Source organism: Momordica charantia (assembly GCF_013281855.1).
Source record: "Momordica charantia cultivar OHB3-1 chromosome 1 unlocalized genomic scaffold, Mcharantia_2.0 BLBB01000001.1, whole genome shotgun sequence".
NCBI classification, from domain to species: Eukaryota; Viridiplantae; Streptophyta; class Magnoliopsida; order Cucurbitales; family Cucurbitaceae; genus Momordica; species Momordica charantia.
In genome coordinates, this window is record NW_028275157.1 from 19,878,412 (window position 1) to 19,901,710 (window position 23,299).

At 35.9% G+C, this 23,299-nt stretch overlaps 3 protein-coding genes and 2 long non-coding RNA genes across 5 annotated transcripts; 2 read left to right on the plus strand and 3 right to left on the minus strand.

Moving 5' to 3' along the window:
- Positions 1-87: 87 nt before the first annotated feature.
- On the minus strand, positions 88-1,647 carry LOC111005547 (uncharacterized). The gene is made up of 2 exons (XR_002600748.2): positions 1,437-1,647; positions 88-296 (listed from the first exon to the last, which is right to left on the minus strand). It is a non-coding gene; the product is annotated as an uncharacterized LOC111005547 (long non-coding RNA).
- A 208-nt stretch (positions 1,648-1,855) lies between these two features.
- LOC111005546 (uncharacterized) lies at positions 1,856-2,390 on the plus strand. Its single transcript, XR_002600747.2, has 2 exons — positions 1,856-1,996; positions 2,080-2,390. It is a non-coding gene; the product is annotated as an uncharacterized LOC111005546 (long non-coding RNA).
- A 307-nt stretch (positions 2,391-2,697) lies between these two features.
- On the minus strand, positions 2,698-10,545 carry ATH13 (ABC2 homolog 13). Its single transcript, XM_022277072.2, has 21 exons — positions 9,883-10,545; positions 8,853-8,988; positions 8,576-8,742; positions 8,309-8,429; positions 8,078-8,178; positions 6,944-7,042; positions 6,655-6,765; positions 6,485-6,564; positions 6,329-6,398; positions 6,068-6,141; positions 5,857-5,926; positions 5,622-5,710; positions 4,818-4,942; positions 4,472-4,552; positions 4,333-4,393; positions 4,189-4,243; positions 4,003-4,101; positions 3,812-3,901; positions 3,473-3,532; positions 3,262-3,385; positions 2,698-3,152 (listed from the first exon to the last, which is right to left on the minus strand). The coding sequence occupies exons 1-20, from the start codon at positions 10,360-10,362 to the stop codon at positions 3,269-3,271; spliced, it is 2,286 nt and encodes a 761-aa protein (XP_022132764.1). The 5' UTR covers positions 10,363-10,545; the 3' UTR covers positions 2,698-3,152; positions 3,262-3,268.
- A 4,294-nt stretch (positions 10,546-14,839) lies between these two features.
- CPR5 (protein) lies at positions 14,840-18,625 on the plus strand. Its single transcript, XM_022277580.2, has 5 exons — positions 14,840-15,359; positions 16,141-16,197; positions 16,693-16,728; positions 16,856-17,587; positions 17,848-18,625. Exons 1-5 carry the CDS (start codon positions 14,964-14,966, stop codon positions 18,379-18,381), a joined length of 1,755 nt encoding a protein of 584 aa, XP_022133272.1. The 5' UTR covers positions 14,840-14,963; the 3' UTR covers positions 18,382-18,625.
- Positions 18,626-18,777: 152 nt separating this feature from the next.
- Positions 18,778-22,903, minus strand: LOC111005966 (protein HEAT INTOLERANT 4). Its single transcript, XM_022277687.2, has 14 exons — positions 22,634-22,903; positions 22,245-22,283; positions 22,101-22,154; positions 21,913-21,976; positions 21,758-21,816; positions 21,441-21,565; positions 21,281-21,340; positions 20,938-20,996; positions 20,606-20,685; positions 20,322-20,360; positions 20,123-20,185; positions 19,995-20,042; positions 19,777-19,905; positions 18,778-19,209 (listed from the first exon to the last, which is right to left on the minus strand). Exons 1-14 carry the CDS (start codon positions 22,799-22,801, stop codon positions 19,162-19,164), a joined length of 1,035 nt encoding a protein of 344 aa, XP_022133379.1. The 5' UTR covers positions 22,802-22,903; the 3' UTR covers positions 18,778-19,161.
- Between the last annotated feature and the right edge of the window lie 396 nt (positions 22,904-23,299).

The following is a 23,299-nucleotide window of genomic DNA, read 5'->3' on the forward strand; positions in this document are numbered from 1 at the left end:
AAAAAGTTAAAATATATTTATATTTCTGTAAAAGAAAAAGAAAAAAAAAAACCAGCTTCTAGTACTACTCAAACAAAAATGCAGATAAAACACTAAAAAATTATCTCATTTGCATTTCCAGTTCGGCGTTAGCCTTTGTGAAAAATGTAACAGCTAGAAGACCTGACAGTTTTGGCCTTATCGCTGGCCTCACTCTCACTTGAACACACACACAACCATCCACCACAGCCTTGCAAGTCCCAACAAAAAGCTGCTCCCCACACCACTTTTGCTCATTGTCTTGGCTTCATGCAAACCTGCTAATCTTAAATTAAGTTGGAGTTGTATTCTATAATTTAATAGGTCCTAAAGTTTTAAGCATGGTTTAATAGGTATCTAAATTTACAGTGTTTTGTTTAATAGCTTTCTTAATTTAAAAAATATCTAATAGATTTCTCAACTATTAGACTTAAAAAAAAAATTACTTAATAGAAGCAAGATTTAAAGGTTGGATGTACACAATTGTAGGTCTAATAGATAAGGAACCTATTGGACGCAAAGTTTAGTGACCTACTATACACTTTTTAAAGTTTAGAGACTTATTAGATATCCTTTTAGAGTTTGAAATCTATTAGATACAACTTGAAAAATTCGAGGACCAAACATGTAATTTAACCGCCAATATAACAAGTTTTGACTTAAAGATGGAACAAATAAACAAAATTCTGCGGTCAACTCTTGATATTGATAGGGGAAAAGTGATGGGTAAAAGAGAACGGTACAACGTGTTGGAGTGGGGATTCGAACCTACAACTTTTTAACTGAAGATATATGTATTTACCAATCGAGCTAGGTTCGGCGAAATCTCTATCCAGGACTAGAGGAGGGAGGAGTAATGAAGAAGTGGACCAAAATTTGGAGAACTGGAAAAGCTCTATCCGAGGGAGGACTAATAGAATTCCAAGAACGTGTAACTAAATGCCTTCAATCAAAAAGATCAATAATTTAAAGCAATGGGAATTTCAATGTCATGTCAGAACATATAAACAAGTTATTAAGTAGTTAATGAGCCAAAGTAAATACATTTTAGTGTGTAGACACAAACAACTTGAAATATTCTATGGATTTAAGACTCCTTCCCTCTAAAAAAACCCATTACCTAACATTTATAATATACTAAAAGAAGCGATCCCTTTTAAAGTAATGGATATTATCAAAGGAAATGGTCGCCTAGTGACTCTGCTAACATATTGACCAAATTAGTCGATTTATATTGTTCATAATTTTTCTACATAAGATCTGGCACTATGTGATTTAAAAGACAGAAAAATGGCATCTTAAGAGGCAGCAGGCACTGCCTGTTTACAATCTGATACTCACAGATTGTTCATTCGAGATCCCTATTCAGTCAATAAGATTTCAAAATAATTAACAATACAAAAGGTTTGAACCTGTACCTGTTGGCTGGCGGTGGGGGGCGAGTGAGTGGCTAGCAACGTGAGGGTGGATCAGCAACCAGACCAAGAGAGAATTGACAGCTCGGAGAATCTTGAAGATAAAACCAAATTAATGACAACTTTCCACGCACCTCAGCAGCTCCCCTCATTTTGTTTATGGAGGCATGCGACAGAGGCACCAAGAAAGCCAACCCATTCCATTGAGGGTCGAGCTTGGCTGCCAAGGAATCAGGCGACAGGTCAAAAGCAAGCTCAATTTCACAAAAACACATGTACCAATGAGATTAGAGATTAGTTGTACCAGTATAATATTTTTGTCTGAGGAAGCTTTCAAGATCTTGTCTTGTCGGTGCCCATCGACTTCTGAATCCCATAATCTGGAGCTTCTTCATCTTATAAAACGTTACTTCCTCCTAGTTGACAGCTAAACCTTCTCCACTCAAATGAGATCCCTAAGACTTGCTATCTTTCTTATTTTCTTCTTCTGCTTTGCTCTGGTTGGGCATGGAAGAGTAAACTCCAATGGACTAGAGGTGGGTTCCTTTAAATCCTTCAATTTGGTAAGCCCCTCTCTCTTTTTCTCTCATTTTCTGAGTTCATGCTGTGTATTAAATGACGGTTCTTACATTTGAGGCAAACACAGGGAAGGTCTGGGTGCCAAAAAGTGGACGTTGAGTGCAAAGAGGGTGAAGGCAGAAAAGAGAACGTTTTTGAACATGAAGATTATGTCTACACTCAATCTCTCCCTTAGTGCAAATCCCATGCAATCTCAATTTCCTACTTCAATGGCTGAGATAATTGGGGGAATTGCAACCTGTGTCTATAGCTAATTTGTCAAGTAGCTCTAGCTGCAGCAACTCACAAGTCTCCTTTGTGGAAACTGCAACTCATCTGAAGATGACATTTCTGGTTGCGTAATAAATAATGCCTTTGTATTTGCAAGAATAATGAAAAGGTCTTGGTGTGAAAAGAAGTGGATGTTAAGTGCAAAGAGAAAATAAAATGTATCAAATATGAAGAAGGCTGTCTAACACTAAACAATTCTCTTCTGTTGTCCCAAGTCTCATGCTATGTAAATTATCTGCATTGGTGAGAAAGATTACAGTGCAAACTGAAGTTTTTCTAAAGAGTCAAGATATACCTTTCACAAGTAACTGTAGCTCACAACAAAAACTGAAGTTTCAATCTTCGTGGTACCTTTTTGCGGTCCACTTGTATCTGGTGCGAGAGGGAGATGAGATAAGGAAACAAGAAAAAGAGATGACCCCAAAAATGGGACTCAGAATTGAGTAATCTCTGGCATCTACATGTATACATTTATGAGGGGAGGAAAAATAACTCTATGCTGCAGCATACTGCATAATATATTGACATTTTCCAATGTCTAATGAAAATGTTACGTACATCATTCCAATTTCGACAGACTAACTGTTTAAAAGATAACTGCTGCCAGGCTTCACGACACAGCTGGGGAGTATATATGAAGCGAGCTCAAACTACTCAGAAAACAGAGCTGGTTAACCAACCACTTGGTGAAAATTAATTCATATGATATGATTTCAGCAAGCACGGAAGAAGTGCTCGCGTTTTCGACCCATATCATCTGATGTAATCTCTTGATGATGTATACCGCAGGCTACAGACTACTGCTTTCTATCAACTATGTGATGATGGATTCCAAGTTGACTCATTTGCTGTGAATCATAACTCTGAAACCTGAAACGTGTCCAGTTATAAGGCCGTGATGCTCAGGGTCGCTTGAAATTCAACATATAATTTTCAAGGAATTGGATCCAGATGTGCGCGCAATGCCATGTCTACTTACCTATTTTTCAAGCGGTTCCTGTTATCAACCTCTCCCGCTCATCTAATCTCTTGACTTTGACAAGGCCGAGGAGCACTTGAAAACCAAAAAAGGCACAAAAGATGTAGGCAATAGTAGCAGGCATCTGAAAACAGTAAAGCAAGTAATCAATAATCATAGAGTGATAACGGTGGCAGCAAGGTCGAGAAAAGAAAACAAGAGCACATCTTACCCGAATGGAATTGATAGATAGTATTGTTCCAAGGTTGATTAGGCTTCCAGCAGCTATTGCCTGTTGATGGCCAAAAGATGGGGGGGTAAATGAACTTGCCAGACTATAGTCATTCCAACATACGCAGAAAATTGTGCTAATTTTCTAAAGCTCTCGATTTTTTTTCACCTATTACTTTCACAAAAATTTTCTATTGGATCTTGATAGACCTCCCATCCTTCACACGTACAAGGATGGGAGGTCTAACAGGTCGCTGTGGATACCGTTTAATATGGTCGAAATATGTTAACATGCAAACAAGGTTGCCAGGCAAACATGAGTGCCAACTGAAAAACTCACACTTCCTAGCATCTTCTGAACTGTTGCAACGCGTTGGAATGCTCTTTCAGATTCCAAAGCCCGAACTCTAAGCTTCAGGTCACCTTGCTCCTGTTGATTAAATAAAAAGCAGGTCCAATATTCAAAATATGAAGAGGTAAAACTGAGGTTTGACATGCCCATTCATTTCAGGAATGGTTTGTAATCATTACCAGTCTTTGGATAATTTCAGCAAGTTTTTCAACTCTTTCGGCCTGTCTAAATAAGTTATAGAATGCGCGAGACTGCCTATCCCATCTCTTTCTGAAATCCTGAAAATTTGTAAGAATTGACAATTAAGATAGCAATATAAAAAATAGATGGAATACGACAAAATGTAAAAAGATAATCACATTTACCTTCAAGACAACCTCAACTCCGGCTTCACGAAACTTCAGTAATTCCAGAGCATATCTAAAGGATAAACATTAGCCATGTAAGATAACCATAAAACGTCCAGATGAGAGGAGTTTAAAGTAATTTTGAACTCTGATAAAACTCACGGCTTTGCAATTTCAGTTATATCAAATCGTGGGTCAAGGCCTTTCCCAATGCCATCTAATACTGCAGAGAATAATTTGTTTTTCAGTGGTTAACGTTATCCAAAAGATGTTGTAACAGTTCATATTTCTTGTAAATTACCTGAAAATGCTCTAACAACAAATGTGAATGTGGCAGGAAAACGAAATGGTTGATCTGCTGCAATGGCTAATAGATCTTCCCCTGTTAGGAAAGTGCAACAGCTATGAGCAGGACTCTATACACAAGTTCGCTATAGGTTTTTTGTAGCATCAAGTATAACGAAACACTGTTTTATCATACAAGTTGAGAAGAAAAACTTTGTAATCATCTGATAATCACTTAGATTAGATATTTATACAAACTCTCTGGTTTTTCATTGTGTGAGACATAATAGGAGTTTTTTAAAAAACTAAAAAAGGAATTAAAGCATAATGGGACACCGGGACTGCTCAACAGGGTTACATACCAATTGCAGCTAGACGTTCCTTTTTTTTCATTATTTTTTCCTCCTTGGTCAATGGTTTCTTAAAACCAAGTTCTGCGGTTGCCATCTCTCTTTCCCTTCTCTGTGCAGCCAGACGTTCTTCAAAACTGGAAGTTCAAATTAAAAATTCCATGGTCAGAATATGGTGTAGAATAGATTTACAAGTTTATTTTTTCTTTCTTTTATAATAAACCAAGCTTTCATTCAGAAAATATGACAGAGAACAAAGGCAAAAAGGATTAACAAGTTGATTTTAATTTGACCTCAGTTCCTTGCTTAGTTCAAACAAGTCACCGTTAACATATTGCTCATGATAATCAAAATAAATCAGGTATTCAGATTAAACGCAACAAAAATTAAAATACTACAGTAGAAATTTAACTGTGAACCCAATTATAACAAGTAGTATCAATCTCCCAAATAAGTGATTGCAACCTGCTTAGCTCATTGAACTCTCAGATTGATTCCTAATTTGTTCTGTACTCTTAAGAGATAAAATAACATCGCATCATTAATGAATTTATCAAAAAATTAAAATGAAAATCCCCATTAACAGCATTTTCAACGAAAGAGAAAGGCACTTTGTTCTCATTGCCAAAAATAAATAAATAAAAAGGAAAAAAAAAGGGCCTTGCAAAGATGTCTCATCTAAAAACCACCAAACAAAAATATTTTTCCACATATAACAATTATCTAACAAAAAGACAGGATAAAGAAAAAACGAACGAAATGAATATTGATCAGGGAGGTGTTTTCTAAGTTCATTCAAGTTTCTCTTCAATAAACCTGTTGAGGAAGAATTGAGCTGTTCGTCTAACAGCCGTCATATCTCCAGTGGGCACAAGAACTCCCATTTGAATCATTGCTTGGAGAACCTGCACTAATGATGAATTCTTGTAAACAATCGCATATTATTAGGCAAAAATGATGATACTGGTACACCACCTTAAGGTGGCAGAAACAGAAATAAACTTCATATAGTGAAATGAAAGCCAACGGTGCATTTTAAGAAAATCGGTACCTTGTCTGGATCTTTCTCATACACTCCATAGAACGTTTCCAGCAAACCCTCTCTGATATTTGAACTGATACTGCAGAGCACCAACACAGCAATATGTTACCAAAGTATGGTGGCCATATAAGGTTGATTTTCTTTTCCTTTTTTCTTTTTTGTTGGGTGGGGGCGGAGGTGTAATTTCATAGATGAAGGTCAGGCAAGCAAAGTCTAGTACCTGCCCATCATTCCAAAATCATAAAAGATCAACCTCCCTCCATTGACATCATCGACAGCGATATTCCCAGGATGCTGAAAAAGGTTAGTTACATTCAAAGTTAATAAATCTCTTACGACAAATCTAAAATACATTGTATGAATTTCAATGAACTTTCTTAGGCACCCGCACTACATTTATCCATAATTAATTACACAAGACAACATCCTAGATATTTTAGGACTTGGATAACATAAACGAGAAGTAGTAATCAGAACTCACAGGATCTGCATGGAAGAATCCATGAGACAGAATTTGCTCCAGGTAAGATTCAACAGCATAACGACCTAGCCTTTATCACATAAGAGCAATGGTAGCAATGATATAATTTCCTTCAATGATTATAAATGAAGATAACAAATTGAAGATGATCCTGACCGTTTTCGATCAATGCCTAGTTGATCCAGAGCTTTAATCTTATTTATTTTGATTCCAGGGACATATTCCATAGTCAGAACCTACAGTCATTTCAAAATGATAAACAATCAAGGTAAGAACAATGTTCCAAAAGCAACAATTGTTTAATCGTACGAACTAATTAATAATACCTGTGGGGTGGTATAGTCCCAGTATATTGATGGAACTTTCACGTAATCCAAGCTCTTAAAGTTGCTTGCAAACAGCTCGGCATTAGCTGCTTCCTTGGTGTAATCAATCTCCTGAAATCAACATAATATTTGATATTATGAAGAATTAAACACGCTGGCATAGAATTTGACAGAAATAAGCATTGATGCTTTTGAGTCGAAATAAAAACGGCTATAATAATAAAGTTATATATCCATATAACATATCAGTAGCCGTGTCTTAAAGTAATAGTTGAGGAAATGTCAATACCTGATACAGGACATTAGCACACTCGTCATATATAGCAACCCAATCTCTCTTTGCACCATCTGACTTTGGGTCAATTTTTTGAAGGTATTCAGCTATGACCTGAGATAAATTAAAATATCAAAGGTTTTGATGCATGACGTCAAGTCCTTTCTACATACAAGTTCGACAATTCTTAAGGGAGTTGTAATATGGACGTGATAAATACACAGTTCGGTGTTTTAAATGTTGCAAGCATGGGCTTTCCTTTGCGCAACTTATAAAGATCAATAATCCTTCTTAATACTTTAACGCATTTTTCTCCATTTTCTCACACAAAACTTCCATTTTTTCTCTTCTTCTCTTTATCTTCTCCTCTCTCCCCTCTTTAGATCCTTTTTGCCCATTTTGTTTCAACAAATGCGTAACGATCATTTCCTTTTTTATCTTACCTGCATCCTTAGAAACTTTCTATTTTCTAATATTCATATGCTTAAAAGAATTATTTCTTTAAATATCTTATCCCATATAAAACTTACCCATATAAAACAGATTATACACCTTGCTTAAGCATACTGCTTAAGCTATTCCAAGGAGTTGTTATTCCTTGGTGCATATAGAGGTGTCAACGCATCATTCCTGGGATTCCTTAGGGAATTTGCAAGGAATGGGTTCCGACAAACCAACAAGGATATTTCACCATTACTATTGCATAGATTTTTAAGTCGAGATTTTAATTAAATTAAACGACTTTTTTAATCAGATTATAATTTAATATCACTTGAAATACATTTACAACATTATGACAATTATTATTAAAAAAAACCCTGGAAAAGGAATTCCACCCTGTTCAAGGTGGCTACGGATGCAGCGTAGGAAATAGAAGAAAATTAGCTTAGCCAAAAAATAGAAGATACAAGAAAATTAGCTTAACCAGAATAAAGTATGCCCCCACACAATTCGTAAAAAAATTGAAAATGGTGGACTCAAGAAAATTAGCTTAGCTAGAAAAGGATTATCTGAGGCAAGACCTTCAACTAGAGCAGGAAATACAGACATGAGATAAGTAAATGCAGTGTAGAAGATGAGATTGCTCGATTCTGAGCACCCAGGCACGGAGAAACAGAATTACAAATTTCAGTCAATGTTGAAACTAACCCTTAGGTTCTTAAGATCAATATCAAAGAGTTCCTTTAAACTTGGTCTTTGTACTTTGACTACAACTTCCTGCCCCTTCAATCTTGCCCGATGTACCTGACCTGATTAAAGAGACTTCTGATATTACGTTTTCTAATCAGCCAGGAAACAGAGAATTTCAAAATGCTTGAGCTCAATTTAATTTCCTAACAGATATCATGGTAGGCCACAGAAAATGTGAATCAAGTTTACCAAGACTAGCAGCAGCTATTGGTTCATGATCAAACCGATCAAATATATTGGCCAAAGGACCTCCAAGCTCTTCTTCAACTATAGATATTGCAGTCTCAGATGGGAAAGGAGGAACTTGATCCTGAATTGAAAATGAGAATCATCAGCCGAAGCATTCAAGGAAAGATGAATTGAAATATTTCATCATTCCAATTGAAAACATGTATATTTCATACGCAACAGACTTACGCACAGAATGGGACGAGAATAGATAAGTGAGATTTTAACCTGAAGTTCTGATAACTGGTCAACATATTCTTGCGGTAGAATGTCCACTCTTGTGGAAAATTGCTGGCCAATTTTAATAAACGTCGGACCTAATCTTAAAATGTTTTCTTTCAGCCACTTAGCTAAGATTTTTCTTCTGGCAACCTTCTTTTCCTCTGTCATTCCTCCTAAAAGCAAATTATAGACCATGAAATAAGCCGAAAATTCCTATCATCTAATAGTTAATCCAAAAGGCAAATTTCTGGAATGTTGACATTGACGTTGCAGAAGGGCTTACCTCGATAAGTAAATTTCTGATTGTTAAGCCAAGCCTTAATTATAAAAGTAAAAACAAATCCCCATATTTCCAAGGTTCTCTGAATTGTTGAATATGTTTTAAATCTATTCCAGCGTCCACCAGGTGCCACAGAAACCTGAAAACCCCATTTATCTGGACTATTACTGTATCTTGATGGAAAACGTACATAAAGATGAAATATAAGAAGACATTTAGAATGATCTAAGTATGGGATAAAATGCAATCTGAAAAATAAGGAGATATTAAAATGACCAAAAATATGGGGGAAGTGCAAGCATTGTTGATGCTTCATACCTACACTGCCTGATTTCTATAATTTCATAATTACTAAACCAAACTTCCCCATTGTTGCAGCTTTTCATCAAGAAGCAGTCAGATTTGAAATTTATATAACGAGGATGATTTGTCAATCCTATTACCCAGATTGGTGCAATCTTGTTTTAGAACCACATTGCTTACTCTGAGATTTTTCTACTCCAGTAATTAAGATTGCATTTGACTATTACAGTGAAACACCTTCATTTTCCAAGGAGTGAAATGTGATTATACACTGCTATGAAGAGTAAATAGAAATCTTATTAAGGCTTACTAAATCACTATTAGACCCGAAATTTCAAAACTAATTTAATTCGTTCATTACCACCCCTCACTTGTGGGTTCGTGTAGTAATTTTGATTTACCAAGCCAAAAATTTGATTATCAATATCAAATGGAGAGAAACTAAATTGAAAATGATTGAAATCATTATTTCCTGGTTTAGTATTATGTAAAACCACCGCTACACCCAAATGAAACTTTGAACTAGGACTTGAGACCTCCCAAATAAGCTCTTCAATCAATTCCGATCAGAGATTGCACGCGAATGCTGATACTAGCTATATGGTGATTGAAAATGGAAACCTTCAAACTACGTAGAATTTCATCAGCACGGGAAACAAATAATAATAACGGGAAACGAGCAGAAACTGAAAAGAGAATTAGAAAACGTCAATTCAACACAGAATCAAACCTCGATCTGTTGCTGATCACTCTGCTTGAACCAAGCATCTTCTTTACCAATCTCCTCTATCCTCTTCTTCCTCCCCTCCTCCTTCGACTCCGAAGCTTGAATTTCCCCCACAACCGTCGCTGCGACGCCATTTCCATTTACATACTTCACCAAGCTCCCATTACTAACTCCTTTCTCACTCTCCACGACCGTCACTCCGCCATTAACCCAACCATTATACCTGTAATCACCATTCCCATTGTAAGCAGCTCCATTGCCACCAAGTCCATAACCATTAACTTCCCTGAGCAATTCACTCTCTCTCTCGTCAACAACCACGCCGTCTTCTCTGAGAGCCCTGACCTTAGTGCGAAGAACGACATTAAACCTACAACTCCTAGAGAGGTGAATCCTATAGAGCGAACATCTGGAACTGGAAGGAGAAAGAAGGCGTTTCGGTGAGACGAAAACGAGCTCGGGTAAAGGCAATGAAGTAGCCATGAAGAAAGAAATCCTTCCAAGCTCCACCGGAATCAAAATTGGAGATCAGTGAATCATAATCGGGAACCCTAGCTCCGGCGGGCGGGCGCGCGCGCGGGAGAGAAAGAGACAGTAGTGGTGGAAATAGCAAGAAGTGGAAGGGAGAAGAGAAGTGTAGTAGTGGACAGAGAAGAAGAACCAGAAATATGAAATAATTTTTTGTTTTAATAAAAAGAGAAAAAAAGGGGGAAATTAATATTGAAGGGGTGGAGGATAGAATGACACGTGGCATGGTGGAGATGGGTGCTGGAGGCTGTGATTGGACGGGGGGAGTTAGGTGGGGCCCGGCGAGAGATGTGAGTTGCAGCGCGTCTTGGAATTTTGGATGCTTTTCGGCTGACGTGTCGGCGTTGGACTCCTAATAATCCTGTGGTTGCCAGCCTACGTATCTCTCTCTAAGTCTCTAGTGTACAGGCGCGTGAACTGCACGCTACTGTCCCGGGTTCGCGTGCCTCCTGTGGAGCGTTGTGCGGTGCACGCGCATGAAATCTAGGCCGGTTTGGTTGTCACCAATCAGAATGGAGCCGTGGAGATCAGGTTCGTTCTCATCATTTTGTTTTAGCTAAATAAAAATACACGTTTTTTCAATTTAGTGTGTTTAAAAAGTGTCCATTTATTTTATTATATATTTTAACTTTTTAAAAAAATTTAACCTCTAATAATTTTTTTAATATTTGCGAGTAATGGATTACTAATTTCACAAGACAATCATCTAATTACTAGGTCATTTCATTATGATTTGTAATGTTATATTTTTAATAAAATTTGATCCACAAAATATTCAAAATAGTATTACAAAACACTCAAATTTAACTATGAAAATAATATAAATTAGCCACAAAATCAAGCAATTAAAAAAGACATTTAAATATAGTACCAAAATGATCAGTTCAACTAAAAGATCAATAATGAAATTATATAATTTAAAATGATCCAATTCACTGTTTCATTTTAGGTTTTAGAATTTTTTTTAAATTAAGTTTATAAACTCAAGATTATTTGTTTTACTATCTATTTTTATGAACATTTTCCAAATCTTATAACTCAGATTTTGAAAACTAAAATAAAGTAAAATTTAATAACTTCTTGTTACTTTTCTAAATTTGGCTAAGTTAATTTCATTATTTACATCTTATTTATTATATCTTTATCTTAAAAGTAACACCTAGAGTAGAACTTAACCCAAAAATTAAAAAAAAAAAAAAAAGAAGAACAAAAACAAGAGCAAAAAGTGAAAAACAAAAACAAAAGCAGAACAAAAACCTAGGGTAGAACCAAAAGTTCTCACATAAAAAATAAGTTTTCTATAACAAGGGTTTAAAATGGAGAGTCATGTTATCTTTTTAGTTCCAAAATTAAGAAAGCATTGTTTCGTGGAGTTGCATTCATGTGATTTGAACTCAAGATCTCAAAATATTCCTTGAAGCCTCAAGACACCCAAACTATCCCTTGGGGACATAACGTGATACATTATTGATCAAGAGTCTGATATTCTTCTTGCTGATCAAGGATTGTTACAGTATCGGATAACACTATAATATATTTTATCCATGTTTGCAAGTAAGATAATTGTCTCTTCAGTATAGTGGAATCTATTTCTTAGTTCAAGATCTCTCTTACTAACTTGAATCAAAATTCGTAAATTTGTTCCATCCACAACAGAAATGAGCTAGGGTTATAAACTTATAATCTATAATCTAATGATCAAGTCAATTCCATGATTATAAGTTCATTTCATATACCAGACCAAATGAGAAAGGGTCATTTGAGCGTATTTAAATAGATACTATGTTTACATATAGATCCCTACGTTCTTGCATTCTCGGAGTCTTCCAACATATAGCACATTAACCCATAACCAATGAAAATTGCCTCCAATAGATACGGTGGCAAGCTGACTTCCCATTTAAGAAAACATAATCAGTATTTTATTCATAGAATTATATGTTCGGTTTGACGATGAAGGTAACGTTATAATTATATTAGAGAATTTTGAAAAACTCAGGGTTCATATATATCTTTTTCAAATTGAATATATCTTATAGTTTCTTGAAATTATTGTAATTAGGGACCAACACAATATATTATCAGTTATTATCTTTTTGTGTTCTATTTTGCAATAAAAGTATTACAGTTAAATGACCTAAAATCTGCTAAGTTGTTCTCCCACTTTTACTTGTTTGTCTAGAAGCACTTAATATTGTAGGTTATAATTACAACTTACAAGTCTTATGATATGTTGGATTTGTAAGGTAACACAATTATCTTAATTGGTATGAGACCTTTTAGATGGAAGCAAAAGTAAAGTCGTGAGGCTTATGCTTAAAACAGACAATATCATATTTGGAGATAAATGGGTCTTTAACCTAATATTATTAATTAAAAAAAGAAAAAAAAGAAGAAGAAAGTCCAACTCTCCCCCTTCCTTAACCATTGAATCTAACTCTACTAAAAAAAATAAAAAATGGTAATGTATAAAATAGATCTTGTTCTAAGTACATATCGTAAGTGATAAAATTTATCAACAATACAAAAACATTATATCAATGATATAGGTATATTAATGATACATTTTATCAATTATAGAAAATTTGTAAATCAGTAATATAAGAGCTATATAAAATAAAATATTATCTTATTTACAAAAGAAAAAAAATTTTGCCAGACAAATTTTCAAATTAGTTTTGTGTGTGATAAATTTATAAATATAATAATTATTTTTGTCTCTTTCTATAAATTTTCAATTCAATGTATTTTTAAAAATATTATGACTTTTCATTTTTCTCAAATAAAGCATAAGTTTTCTTGGTGTATTATTTTACTCTATATTTAAACTACTTGGATTATGCTATCTTTTTAAAAATTTTAAACTTTTTTATATATAAAAACATATATTTATTTCAAGTTATTTATACAAATATTCGACTAGATAATAATAGCAATAATAATAATAAAAAAAATCGATTCAATAGGAGAACTTCACTCAATAAAATTTATAGATTAAACTACAAGTATCATTTTTTTTTTTAAAGTTGAGTCAATCACTTAAAAAAAATGTATAATAAATTTTTATACTTTCAATCTGTTATAAACTAAAATTTTAAATTATTGGCCTAATCTATAGGTTATTGAATTTTAATTCACTGATCTGGTAAATAGAAAATTAAGGGGGTTTTCCCCCCTTTTTGACATGAAAGACTTTAACTCTTTTTTTTTTTTTCTTTTCAATTTTAAGTTGAACTAATAGTTGATATTATGACTTTGTACCTTGGACGTAAACTTAAAATATAGGATAGAGTTTTGGTTGAAACAACAGTAGAAGCCACATTCTTGATATAAAGTCATGCATGGATAGAAATGACAACGTATTTGACTCAAACACTGCAAAGTTGAAGGAGAGATGAGTAAAGAGAGAAAACTTCATAATTTTCCTGAGAGAAATATTTGTAAGAGAGAAAATCGTGGAAGGTAGGATTGATTGAAAGTGTGGGTCTATCAAAACTAGGAGAACAACAAAAAATATTAACTGATGAAAGAAGACAATGTTTGATTGTCAAACGTGAGAAATCTATAAAGAAATAATGACACTTAGGTTGGATTGTCTTGGATTTCTTCGTTTGTCTCTTCATGTCCTCTATTTAATGCTTTAACATTAATTTTCATCAACCCCTCAATTTTTATTTTTCTTTTTGTTTCTCCCTATCTTTTGACTGTGAGAGGAACAAATAATATTTACTCTATTTCCCAAACTTGTTTTGTGTCCCCAAAATATATCAACATTTTTTTTATATTCGTGAGTGTCCGGGTCAGTTCACGCGTACCTCGACTAATTTCACGGGACAACCACCTGACCCTACAACATTTGGTATCGGTAAACACATAGGAATTACTAATTCATAAGGTAGGTGACAATCATGGATTTGAACTCATTCCTTCTTAATTATCTTGGCCCATTTGGACCAATAAACCACTTATGATGGTTCCCAAAATATATAAACATGATTTTGAATGCGACTAAGATTCTTTGATTTGTTTTCCATAGCTCAACACGTCATCAAATTTCATATTTAATGAATAATTTGATTGAAACAGTTTTAATGATCCAAGGTTAAAATAAACTTTTTAAATGATAAAGATACAATTGAAATAAGTTGGACATAAATGTATATGAAACTTTTACCTATCTACTATTATTTCACACTTAATTGTTCATTTTTTAATTTAGTTGTAATTGATATATATCTCTCGTCAAGAATTTATAAGTTTGAACTCTGTCCTATCTTACCTGTTGTAAAAAAAAAATGGCTAATTTTTTCATTGTCACTTGAAAAAAAGAAAAAAAAAAGTTGACATAAATTTGAAATTAAAAGTAAAAATAGAACTTGAAAGTTTAAAGATATTATTGAAAGTTGAAACGTGATTTTGTATAATTTAACGGAACATCTAAATGGTTTTCCCCAAAAAAGAAGAACATTCAAATCATACGCTTCGTTAGCGTCTTCCCACTCCATTTTGTAAATTTTCTTCTCGTCGAGCTTAGAATCGACGGGAATTTTCAGTCTATGATGTCCGTGCCGCTTAATTCGGCCATGGACGAAGTCCCTTTGGGTTCATCCACTTGCAGCGCCTTCGCTGACGAAACCACCGACAACGACCGGGAAGAAATCACGGCGGTCGATTGGTATCCGGCGAATTCAAGCCGTACGGTTTACGACCTTCCACCGTGCATAAAACGCAATAGGAAGAAGAAGAAGAAGAAAAATAGGGTTATTGATAATGTCCAAGAACTGCCGTCTTCGTCGTCTTCTTGTTCTTCGCCCGCGAGATTGCTGCAGAAAGGTGTGAATTGCAAACGCCGACGCCCTAAGGTTCTAATTGCTCAATCGCGACGTGTCGATGGCGATTTCGAAAATGTGGCGCTTTTACTGGGAATGTCATTCGCGGCTTTTGTTGCTCAGGTTCCGTCTTCTTCTCCTTTTTCAATGGGCTTCTCTGGCTGGCGCAAAGTTTGCGTTTTGGTGGTGCTGTTCTTCGTTTTCATGCTTCTAAACGGTCAACATTCTCTTATTTCAATCCTCTATGCGTTATTTTTGAATTTGTGTTCATATGATTAGGGAAAAAAGGTCTGAATCTTTACATTTAAGTCCATGTCAAATTTGACTATCGTGTTCTGTTGAAGTTGAATGCTGCCTAAATTACATACTTCTGGGCGCCTAGGAGCTGTTTTTATGTGAAAGATTCTGAAAATTTATTTGACCCCTTGTATGATTCGACTTGCTCATTAAATTTTTAGGAGTAAATGTAATGACAAGTTATGTTTCCTCAAGTGTTAGTAGTAACCGAAGCAAGGTATTTTTTCTTTTTGGTTCCCCAAGTCTATTTAATTATCTATATTTATGTTAGAAGATGTGGGTGGAAAGTCCAAATTAATTTGGGAGTTTTTTCTTTTAAATATGAACTTTCTTTCAAGTTGGTATGTAAATCTTGTGGCTTAATGATATGCTCAATATCCCAAATTTAGAACTTTGATGATCACAAATCTTTAAATGAAGTGCATTTTCTGGATTTCATGTGACTTATCTGAAAATGAGTTGAAGCTATTAATTTCATTGACTAGTTCATGGCATATTATGATGTTAGGTTTTTTAGGGCCGATCACTATGTGTTGTGCGTTTCTGAGGACTGGCAATGGGTTTAACTGTTTGATGATCTTTGTGGGTTTATCTATTCTGATTTTAGGTGATTGAGAAGCAGAACATGTCTGGTGAAAGGATGTCTGTTGATCACCTATCGGTGGTATGCCCCTGTTCTTTATTACGAATTCCTGAAGAAGCTTTGGAACTAACTTAAATGAAAAGTTATTATTGTTTTTCATTATATGGAGCAATGTTCAATGTCCAATGTTGCAGTGGTAAATATGCAAGTTTTGAATTGTTCCTCAACTTGTTGAAATAAGAAAAATAAGAATAAGAAACAATTGATATTCATGTAACTCTTTGGAATCAATTGAACAAGAAGCTGTATAGTGTGTCCTAATCTATTATTATCCAAATTGTAGTATTTATTATCAACATTTCTTCAAATTATTTTCTTCTTAATTCCCATAATGTAGATACACTGGTGTTCATCTAGTATGTAGTGTTTAAAGTGTTGCTTGGTATGGGCCTAGTCTATCTACAATTGATGGAGCTTTACCACCGAGTCATTCTCTAATAAGATATGATTTCGATTTCTTTGAAACTATTGTTTGCATTGAGCCATATGATACAAGATTGTCTTGTCTACCTGCAGATTTGCACTTCAGCTATAAGAGAATCTTTGGTCAATGTAAGTTTGATCTCCAACTACAGCTTTTGCTTCCTACTTCTTTCTACAAGTTCTCTTTTATTCATTCAGCACTGCCCAGGGTCCAACTTCCAAGATGCATGTTCTCTGACCGATTATATGGAAACAGGTTTTTGGGGACAAGCTTGATTGGTTTTTGAAAAAGTTTGAGAAATCATTTGGCAGCACGTTGAGAACTCTCAGATCAATCAGTGAATCATCCACAAAAACCGGAGTGTATTTCTCCAGCAAATGCAAGGAAGAAAAAATCACAGTAGATTTGACCCTTGCCAGGAAAAGAGATATGACAAGTAGTTCTAGTATGGAAGAATGTTGCTCGGGAGAATCTTCTAGAACCGATGCCCCTATTGACCAATTAAGTTCAATTGAAGAGAAGGAAAGCGTTTCTGATTCATTGACTCGTGAGTTAGCTTTGTGTAGACTGACAAGCGATGTGGCTTCTGTTGCGCCAAGGGCGATTGGTTCCCAAAGCAATGAGATAGCACTCAGCACTTTCGAAAGATCCATTGTTGAACAGGCTCGTTCCAACGATCTTAAGACATTGGAGATTAACCTTGCAATGAGGAAATTAAAGTTGAAAGAGACACAAATTGCACTCAATTGTGACTTAAACAATCTCGAGAGATCGAAATTAGCAATGGGCATATCAAAAGCCTCTTTTAAGGCCGAGAAATTCAAGAATCAGTTAGAAGACACAAGACACTCGGAACTTCTTAGAAGGTGCATCGACTGTCTCGTTGCTGGTTTGCTTATAATGTCGGTGGGCCTCTCTTACGGAGCATATGTTTATTCATATCAAAGAATTTCTGAAGCTACTGCAGTCTGTACACCTTCAACCCAGGCAAGTGCAACCCCTTCTTTCTGTTACAATTTTTTAAAGGATCTTATAGAAAACTTGAAAACTGTATTTGTCAGGACAATTGCTATACACTTTGTTCACAGCAATCATTCAATTTTTTTATCAAGCCAAGATCTTTTCTGTCAATTTTTTGAGAACTGTTCTGGATGATTGATGGTAGATGAGTTTTTCCATCACATATCATTCGATTTAAAGCATTCGTTCGTTCGAGGAACTTATTTGAGGTTCTGTGTTGTTTACAGGACTCGAAATCTTGGTGGATACCAAATCCTATGGCATCTTTTAATTCTGGGCTGCATATGATTAGGTGTCAAGTTCAAGTTGTGAGTCGAATGGCATTCGGTGTCATTATGATTCTTGCAATTGCTTACTTGCTTCTCCAACGTTCAGCGACATCAAACCAGGCAATGCCAGTTACTTTCATCGTCTTGCTGCTTGGAGTTGCCTGCGGTTTAGCTGGGAAGTTGTGCATAGACACGCTGGGAGGAAGCGGATTGCTCTGGCTCATGTACTGGGAGACTTTATGCTTATTACACTTATTTGCCAACATTTTTACATCTGCACTGTTTTTGATCCTACACGGCCCGGTCGGGGTTTCTCAAGGGAAAAGTCGCCGCACGATCTTCCCGTACTGGATCCGCCGTGTTGTATTCTACGCCATTCTGCTTGTGTTTCTGCCATTGGTGTGTGGGCTGGTTCCATTTGCTGGGGTTGGTGAATGGAAGGATCACTTTTTTCTTCTCATAACGGATATGTTTGCAGCAGACGGCTACTGAAGCAAGGATCTCACTACCGGATGCTGGTGCTTTAATTTCGAGCAGAGTTACACATTTTTATCTGTAGAGTCCTCTTGACGAATCCAATCCACTGGATTATTTATTTTGTATTAATTTTTATAGGAGCCCTTTCTTAATTTATCTTTTTTACTTTGAGATAGCCGTGGAGTTAAATTGTTAATTTTATCATTAAAGTGTTGCTACATTATATTGTATCAATATCTTGCTTCCTTCTTTCCTTTGACACGTACGCTCTGAGAAGAAGAATAAGAGGCAATATTATTTTGTTTTAGAAATAAGAATTTTTGTTACTTTTTTTAAGAGTGCGAAATTTGAATTCTCAACATCGCGAGTGTAACTGAAAAATCCATGACTGATTCTTCTAAATGACTATAATTGAAGGGTCGGCAAATAGATTCATTGATTCTTCTAATCAGTAATCAGATTCTACAGTTGAATTCTAATATTTCTATAAATAAAGTGAGACCCAATTGTCGAGGAGGAAAACTTTTGGGGGTTTCCCCAAACTCAAGTGGCGGGAAGCCCCCATCTCTGTAGCTGAAAAACCGGGGCTTACACATTCAATTTTTACACATTCCTTATGATCGGTGGTAACGGTACCTACCTTAGCTTAAAAGTTCTAAGGCAACAGCCTGATTCAAAATCCTCGATCGACAAATGTGCGGAACTTGCTTCCAAGAGTTCTTAGTGAGAACTCAGTACCCCTTCAATCGAGCAGGGCTAGAAACTTCTTTCCTTCTTGTCCATCACCAAACCGAATCACAGAATCTCGTGAGCCTTTCCGTAGTACCTGTTTATGAATGGAGCCTGAAAGCAACACCAGCAAAAGAGAAAGAATTAACATGAATGATTGATAGCAATTTCTTAGCTGGTGTCAATGTTACAAAAGCATAACTCAATTAGGTAAGATATATATCTTTGATAAAAGGTCGAAGGTTCGAATTTCCATCCTTACATGTTTAATTAAAAAAATCATTCTATAAAAAAATATAACCTCGCTGGGTCTGACTTCTGATTGTGTAATGTTATATATTATACTTCCACTCTGTCACATTAGCAATGTTTAGGACCACCACTAGTAGTATCAGCTTTAGCCTCTTTCTCTAGTCAAAACCATTTAAAGCCTTGGTTTAGGGTTATTTCTTCGACAAACTATGACCAATGAACTCAATGCAAGACAACACACACACAGTAAATGGTTAAAAGTCATGCCCATTAGTAAGGCATCAATTCCTTTTGGCAAGTCCTTGAGCAGTTTTAAATTTTTTATCATTCAAAAATTTGATTTCGAATTTTAACACTAAAGCTATTGTATCTCAAGACACCGATTAACAGTATTGAGTATAGCCTACTGATCTAACCAGATTTCCTTACCTTGACGTTGGAAATATCAGGGCTATCTTGTGTTTGAACTGGGTAGAACTTGTAGAACCTCATTTTCTCAAATGCTGCTTTTGTTTCCTCGCTCATTTCCTGAAGCACTTTCTTACGTGCTTCCCTTGCCTGTAACGAGTACAACCACCACTACTATCAAAAGAATTAATAAACAAAAACTGAAAAGGAACCGGAAAAGAATATTACATATAACTTGCCTCTCGATTAGCTTTCTTTGCTTCTCTAACTTTCTCCTTAACGAACTCCTAAGGAAGATGTGCTCAAACGTTAGTCATAGCATCCAAAACGTAAATTGGTGAGTGTTGTAGTTTTCATCATATACTACCTTGAAGGCATCCTTCTGATCTTCAGATAATTCCTCCTCTTCAATCAGCTTATCTGTGAACTCCTAGAAAATATTGAAAAGATCCGTGATCATTTTTGAACTGTCTTCAAATAATGTATTTGAAAAAGAGAACTGGAAGAGTTAGGAATAAGTCTGCAAAAAAGTTCAAAAACTAAAATCAGAAGGCCGATTCCTGTACCTGAAGTTCATCTAGTTCCCAATCAAATTCACAGAAAATCTGCAGTGACCAACATAAAGTTTGAATTAGCAAAGGACATCGGAGACCTTATATTAAAGATATATATATATATATATTATCAAACTAAGTCAGTGCCACTCTCAATCATCATAATCAAGTCATCACTGAGTGGGTAAAGAAACCAGAAAGTAATAGCACACTAGCGAAAGTTTGCGTTCAATCATCTTCCTAAACAATCACAATCATTATCTTTCTCCCCATCATATCACAGGCTAAAATCTTACTGGCTTTGGTTCGGCTGGAAATATTATTTGGACCTCGGTGCTTTGCTCCAGCTCATCTTCCTTGAAGGGCTGGTAGAAATCTGTCAAAAGAAAAGGTATTTGTCAATCTAGAAAAGCTAATTCTAAAGCTAAAGGGCTCTGAAGAACCAGAAAAGATCAACATTTCAAGTTCGGAGCTAACCCATTTCTCCGAATCAGACCTCCTCCCCTCAAAGAAGTCACTTTTAACTTCTATCAGGATCAAACAGGTACTAATTGGTATGCAAACACTCAACATAGGAAAAAGACTTCGAATAACAAACAAAAAAGAAACAAAGTACGGAAAAACTCACAAGGCAAGCAGTATTCGTACTTCTTGACACGATCTATCTTCAAATGCTTTAGAGCAGCCCTAAGAAGGCGTCAATTGTCATAAATTTGAAAATGAAACAAGTCAAAGTAGTACTCAAACAAAGCAAATGTAATTCATCAATTGCCAATTTGTAGCTAAAATATTTATTAGGGGCATCAGTCAATACAGGTTCGACATATGGATTGAGAGAATTACTATTGGCATACTACCAGCCTCATCAAATATTGACCCTTTCTCTTTTTGTCTTTTTGGTTATTATTTTTTTCCTCTTGAGATGGCATGCAATGTGATAGGAGATGGTAGTCTGTGGTAAAGTCAAATACCTTCTCTGAGTGCAACTTAATATAAATATTTGGGATTTCAGCTTATCAACTCGGCTATCCCTGTAGAGGAATTGCGTTAAGCCATAAAACAAAGTTATGCATGGAATAGAAAAGGTGTCCAATCGCAAACAACACAAGAAATTCATTGGCAGTTGAGCACCTATCCTCGAGAGGAATGTAGGGAACCCAACCCATTTTCATCTGTTTCATGGGTATGATCTCTTCAGCTTCTCGTTGAACAGAGTTAATCCCAATTTTATCAGAAGGTGGGAAAGGTGAGACAACCTAAAGAACATAAAATCAGTTAACTACAAGTAATTGCTAGAATACAAAAAAAAAAAAAAAAAAAAAAGTTTAAAATCTAATAGTAGCAACTAGCAGTTACTCCAAGGAAAATAAATACACCAGCTAATACAGGAAACTAGTCGCATTTCAATCTACAATAAGACAGTAAAACAAATAATTCGAACAACTTACAGCCACCACTACAGGAATGCAGATAACTCTACTTTCACCCTTGAAAGAGACAAGTTGTGCTGCAATGATAGAAAATCATATAAAAAGGGACGTGTATAGTTTTTCAGGTCTTCTCAAAGATGGAAAAAGAGGAGCTCGAGTTTTAAGTTACTTACGCTCTGTAGAACCAAATAGGTAAACTTTCTCCCCGTATAGTTTCCCCCCTTCTTCAAATGCATCCTGATCATGATTAGAACTTCACTTTTAATCCTTGTAACAACTTGAAAGGGTATAATATATCCAATACTATAGTCAGAGAAATAGAGGGATGAAACTACAAAGATACAGCAGAATTATAACTCACTTCAAGATTCGAGAAATTCCAATTGTACTGGTAAACAGAATCCAGTTGATCCCACTGATGTTATAAAACCATTAAGCGTTAGTGACAAAATAAAATTGTCCACACAATAGAGAACCAATATACCACGTTCCAAAAAAGACAGACCTCTGTTCCCACAGGGAACGCTGCCTTCCACAGGTCTTCCTGAATAAGACAAGTAGGTATTCTCGATCAGTTAAATCCTCAGAATCCGCAACATTTAATTATTATTAACAGCACTCCTCTTCCAACGATTTGAATAAAATTACGTGGTTATCAGTTATCATAAAGGAACAGAGTGCGGCAAATTCCTGATGAGTTGCCCACTGTTCTAGTAGCTTAACGAAATTGTGCTGTAAAGACATACTGCGAAGCAAATAGCAATCCAAGGTCTATTCATTCTCAAATCCTCTATACTTCTCAGTAATCAAATACAACTATTTCCAGATTGGGATCAAACACCAAAGACTCAGAAATGCGAAATGCAGAGTGAAAATGCAAGGTTAATTGTGTACCAAATTGCGCTTATCCTGGAAGTACTCCGGTTGGGAATCAGGTTTGGAAGCCTTGACTCGCTTAGCTCGAGTAGCTGCTGTGGCTGTGGTAGATTCTTTACGGTTCTCCTTCTCCGCGAACTTAGCATCTTCGTTCTTACTAGCTTTCCTCTTGGTTCCCTTCCTCATCGCGTTGGAACGAAGGTGAGCAGAACTGGAAAGTGGCAGATCCAGAATTCGAAAGAAGGAGAGGGATCACTTCAATGAGCGTGAAATTAACGCAGACGAAACGGACGGTCCGGATTTGAAAGTGAGAGGCGGGCGGCGGGTCTGGGATTAATTTTGAAATCTGATGGGCCGGGCCAAGCCGTGACAATTGGGCCTCTATCCTCTTCTCATTTCCGGACCCATGGGCTCATTAGGCCCATTAGTGAATATAAGTATGTAAATGTGTTTTTTTATTATTATTATTGATATTAATTATTGGTGGGTGGGGGCATGGGTCCCCCACGTGGGAGAGAAGCAATAGAAAACAAGACAAGACGGGGGGTGGTGGTCCCGGGAGGACAAAAAAAGGCACGCTTTCCTGTCTGTCGACTGCACGTGCGGCTAGGCTTGTGTTGTGTAGTGACCTCATAAGTCATAACTTCCTCCAGCTGCCCGGTCCTGTCTGTCGCCTTCTCCACC

Bases quoted from the DNA above. Each gene is read 5' to 3' on its own strand.
- ATH13 (XM_022277072.2), bottom strand. From the start codon at position 10,362: ATGGCTACTTCATTGCCTTTACCCGAGCTCGTTTTCGTCTCACCGAAA. The intron at 4,943-5,621 runs GTTTATTGAAGA...TTGAACTTCCAG, and splicing joins GCTCAATTCTTCCTCAACAG to TTTTGAAGAACGTCTGGCTG. The intron at 4,394-4,471 runs GTAATTTACAAG...TATTCTCTGCAG, and splicing joins TGTTGTTAGAGCATTTTCAG to TATTAGATGGCATTGGGAAA.
- CPR5 (XM_022277580.2), top strand. From the start codon at position 14,964: ATGATGTCCGTGCCGCTTAATTCGGCCATGGACGAAGTCCCTTTGGGT. The intron at 16,729-16,855 runs GTAAGTTTGATC...ATATGGAAACAG, and splicing joins TAAGAGAATCTTTGGTCAAT to GTTTTTGGGGACAAGCTTGA. The intron at 17,588-17,847 runs GCAAGTGCAACC...TGTTGTTTACAG, and splicing joins TCTGTACACCTTCAACCCAG to GACTCGAAATCTTGGTGGAT.
- LOC111005966 (XM_022277687.2), bottom strand. From the start codon at position 22,801: ATGAGGAAGGGAACCAAGAGGAAAGCTAGTAAGAACGAAGATGCTAAG. The intron at 22,155-22,244 runs GTCTGTCTTTTT...TTATAACATCAG, and splicing joins CGTTCCCTGTGGGAACAGAG to TGGGATCAACTGGATTCTGT. The intron at 19,210-19,776 runs GTAAGGAAATCT...TGTTGCTTTCAG, and splicing joins CTGATATTTCCAACGTCAAG to GCTCCATTCATAAACAGGTA.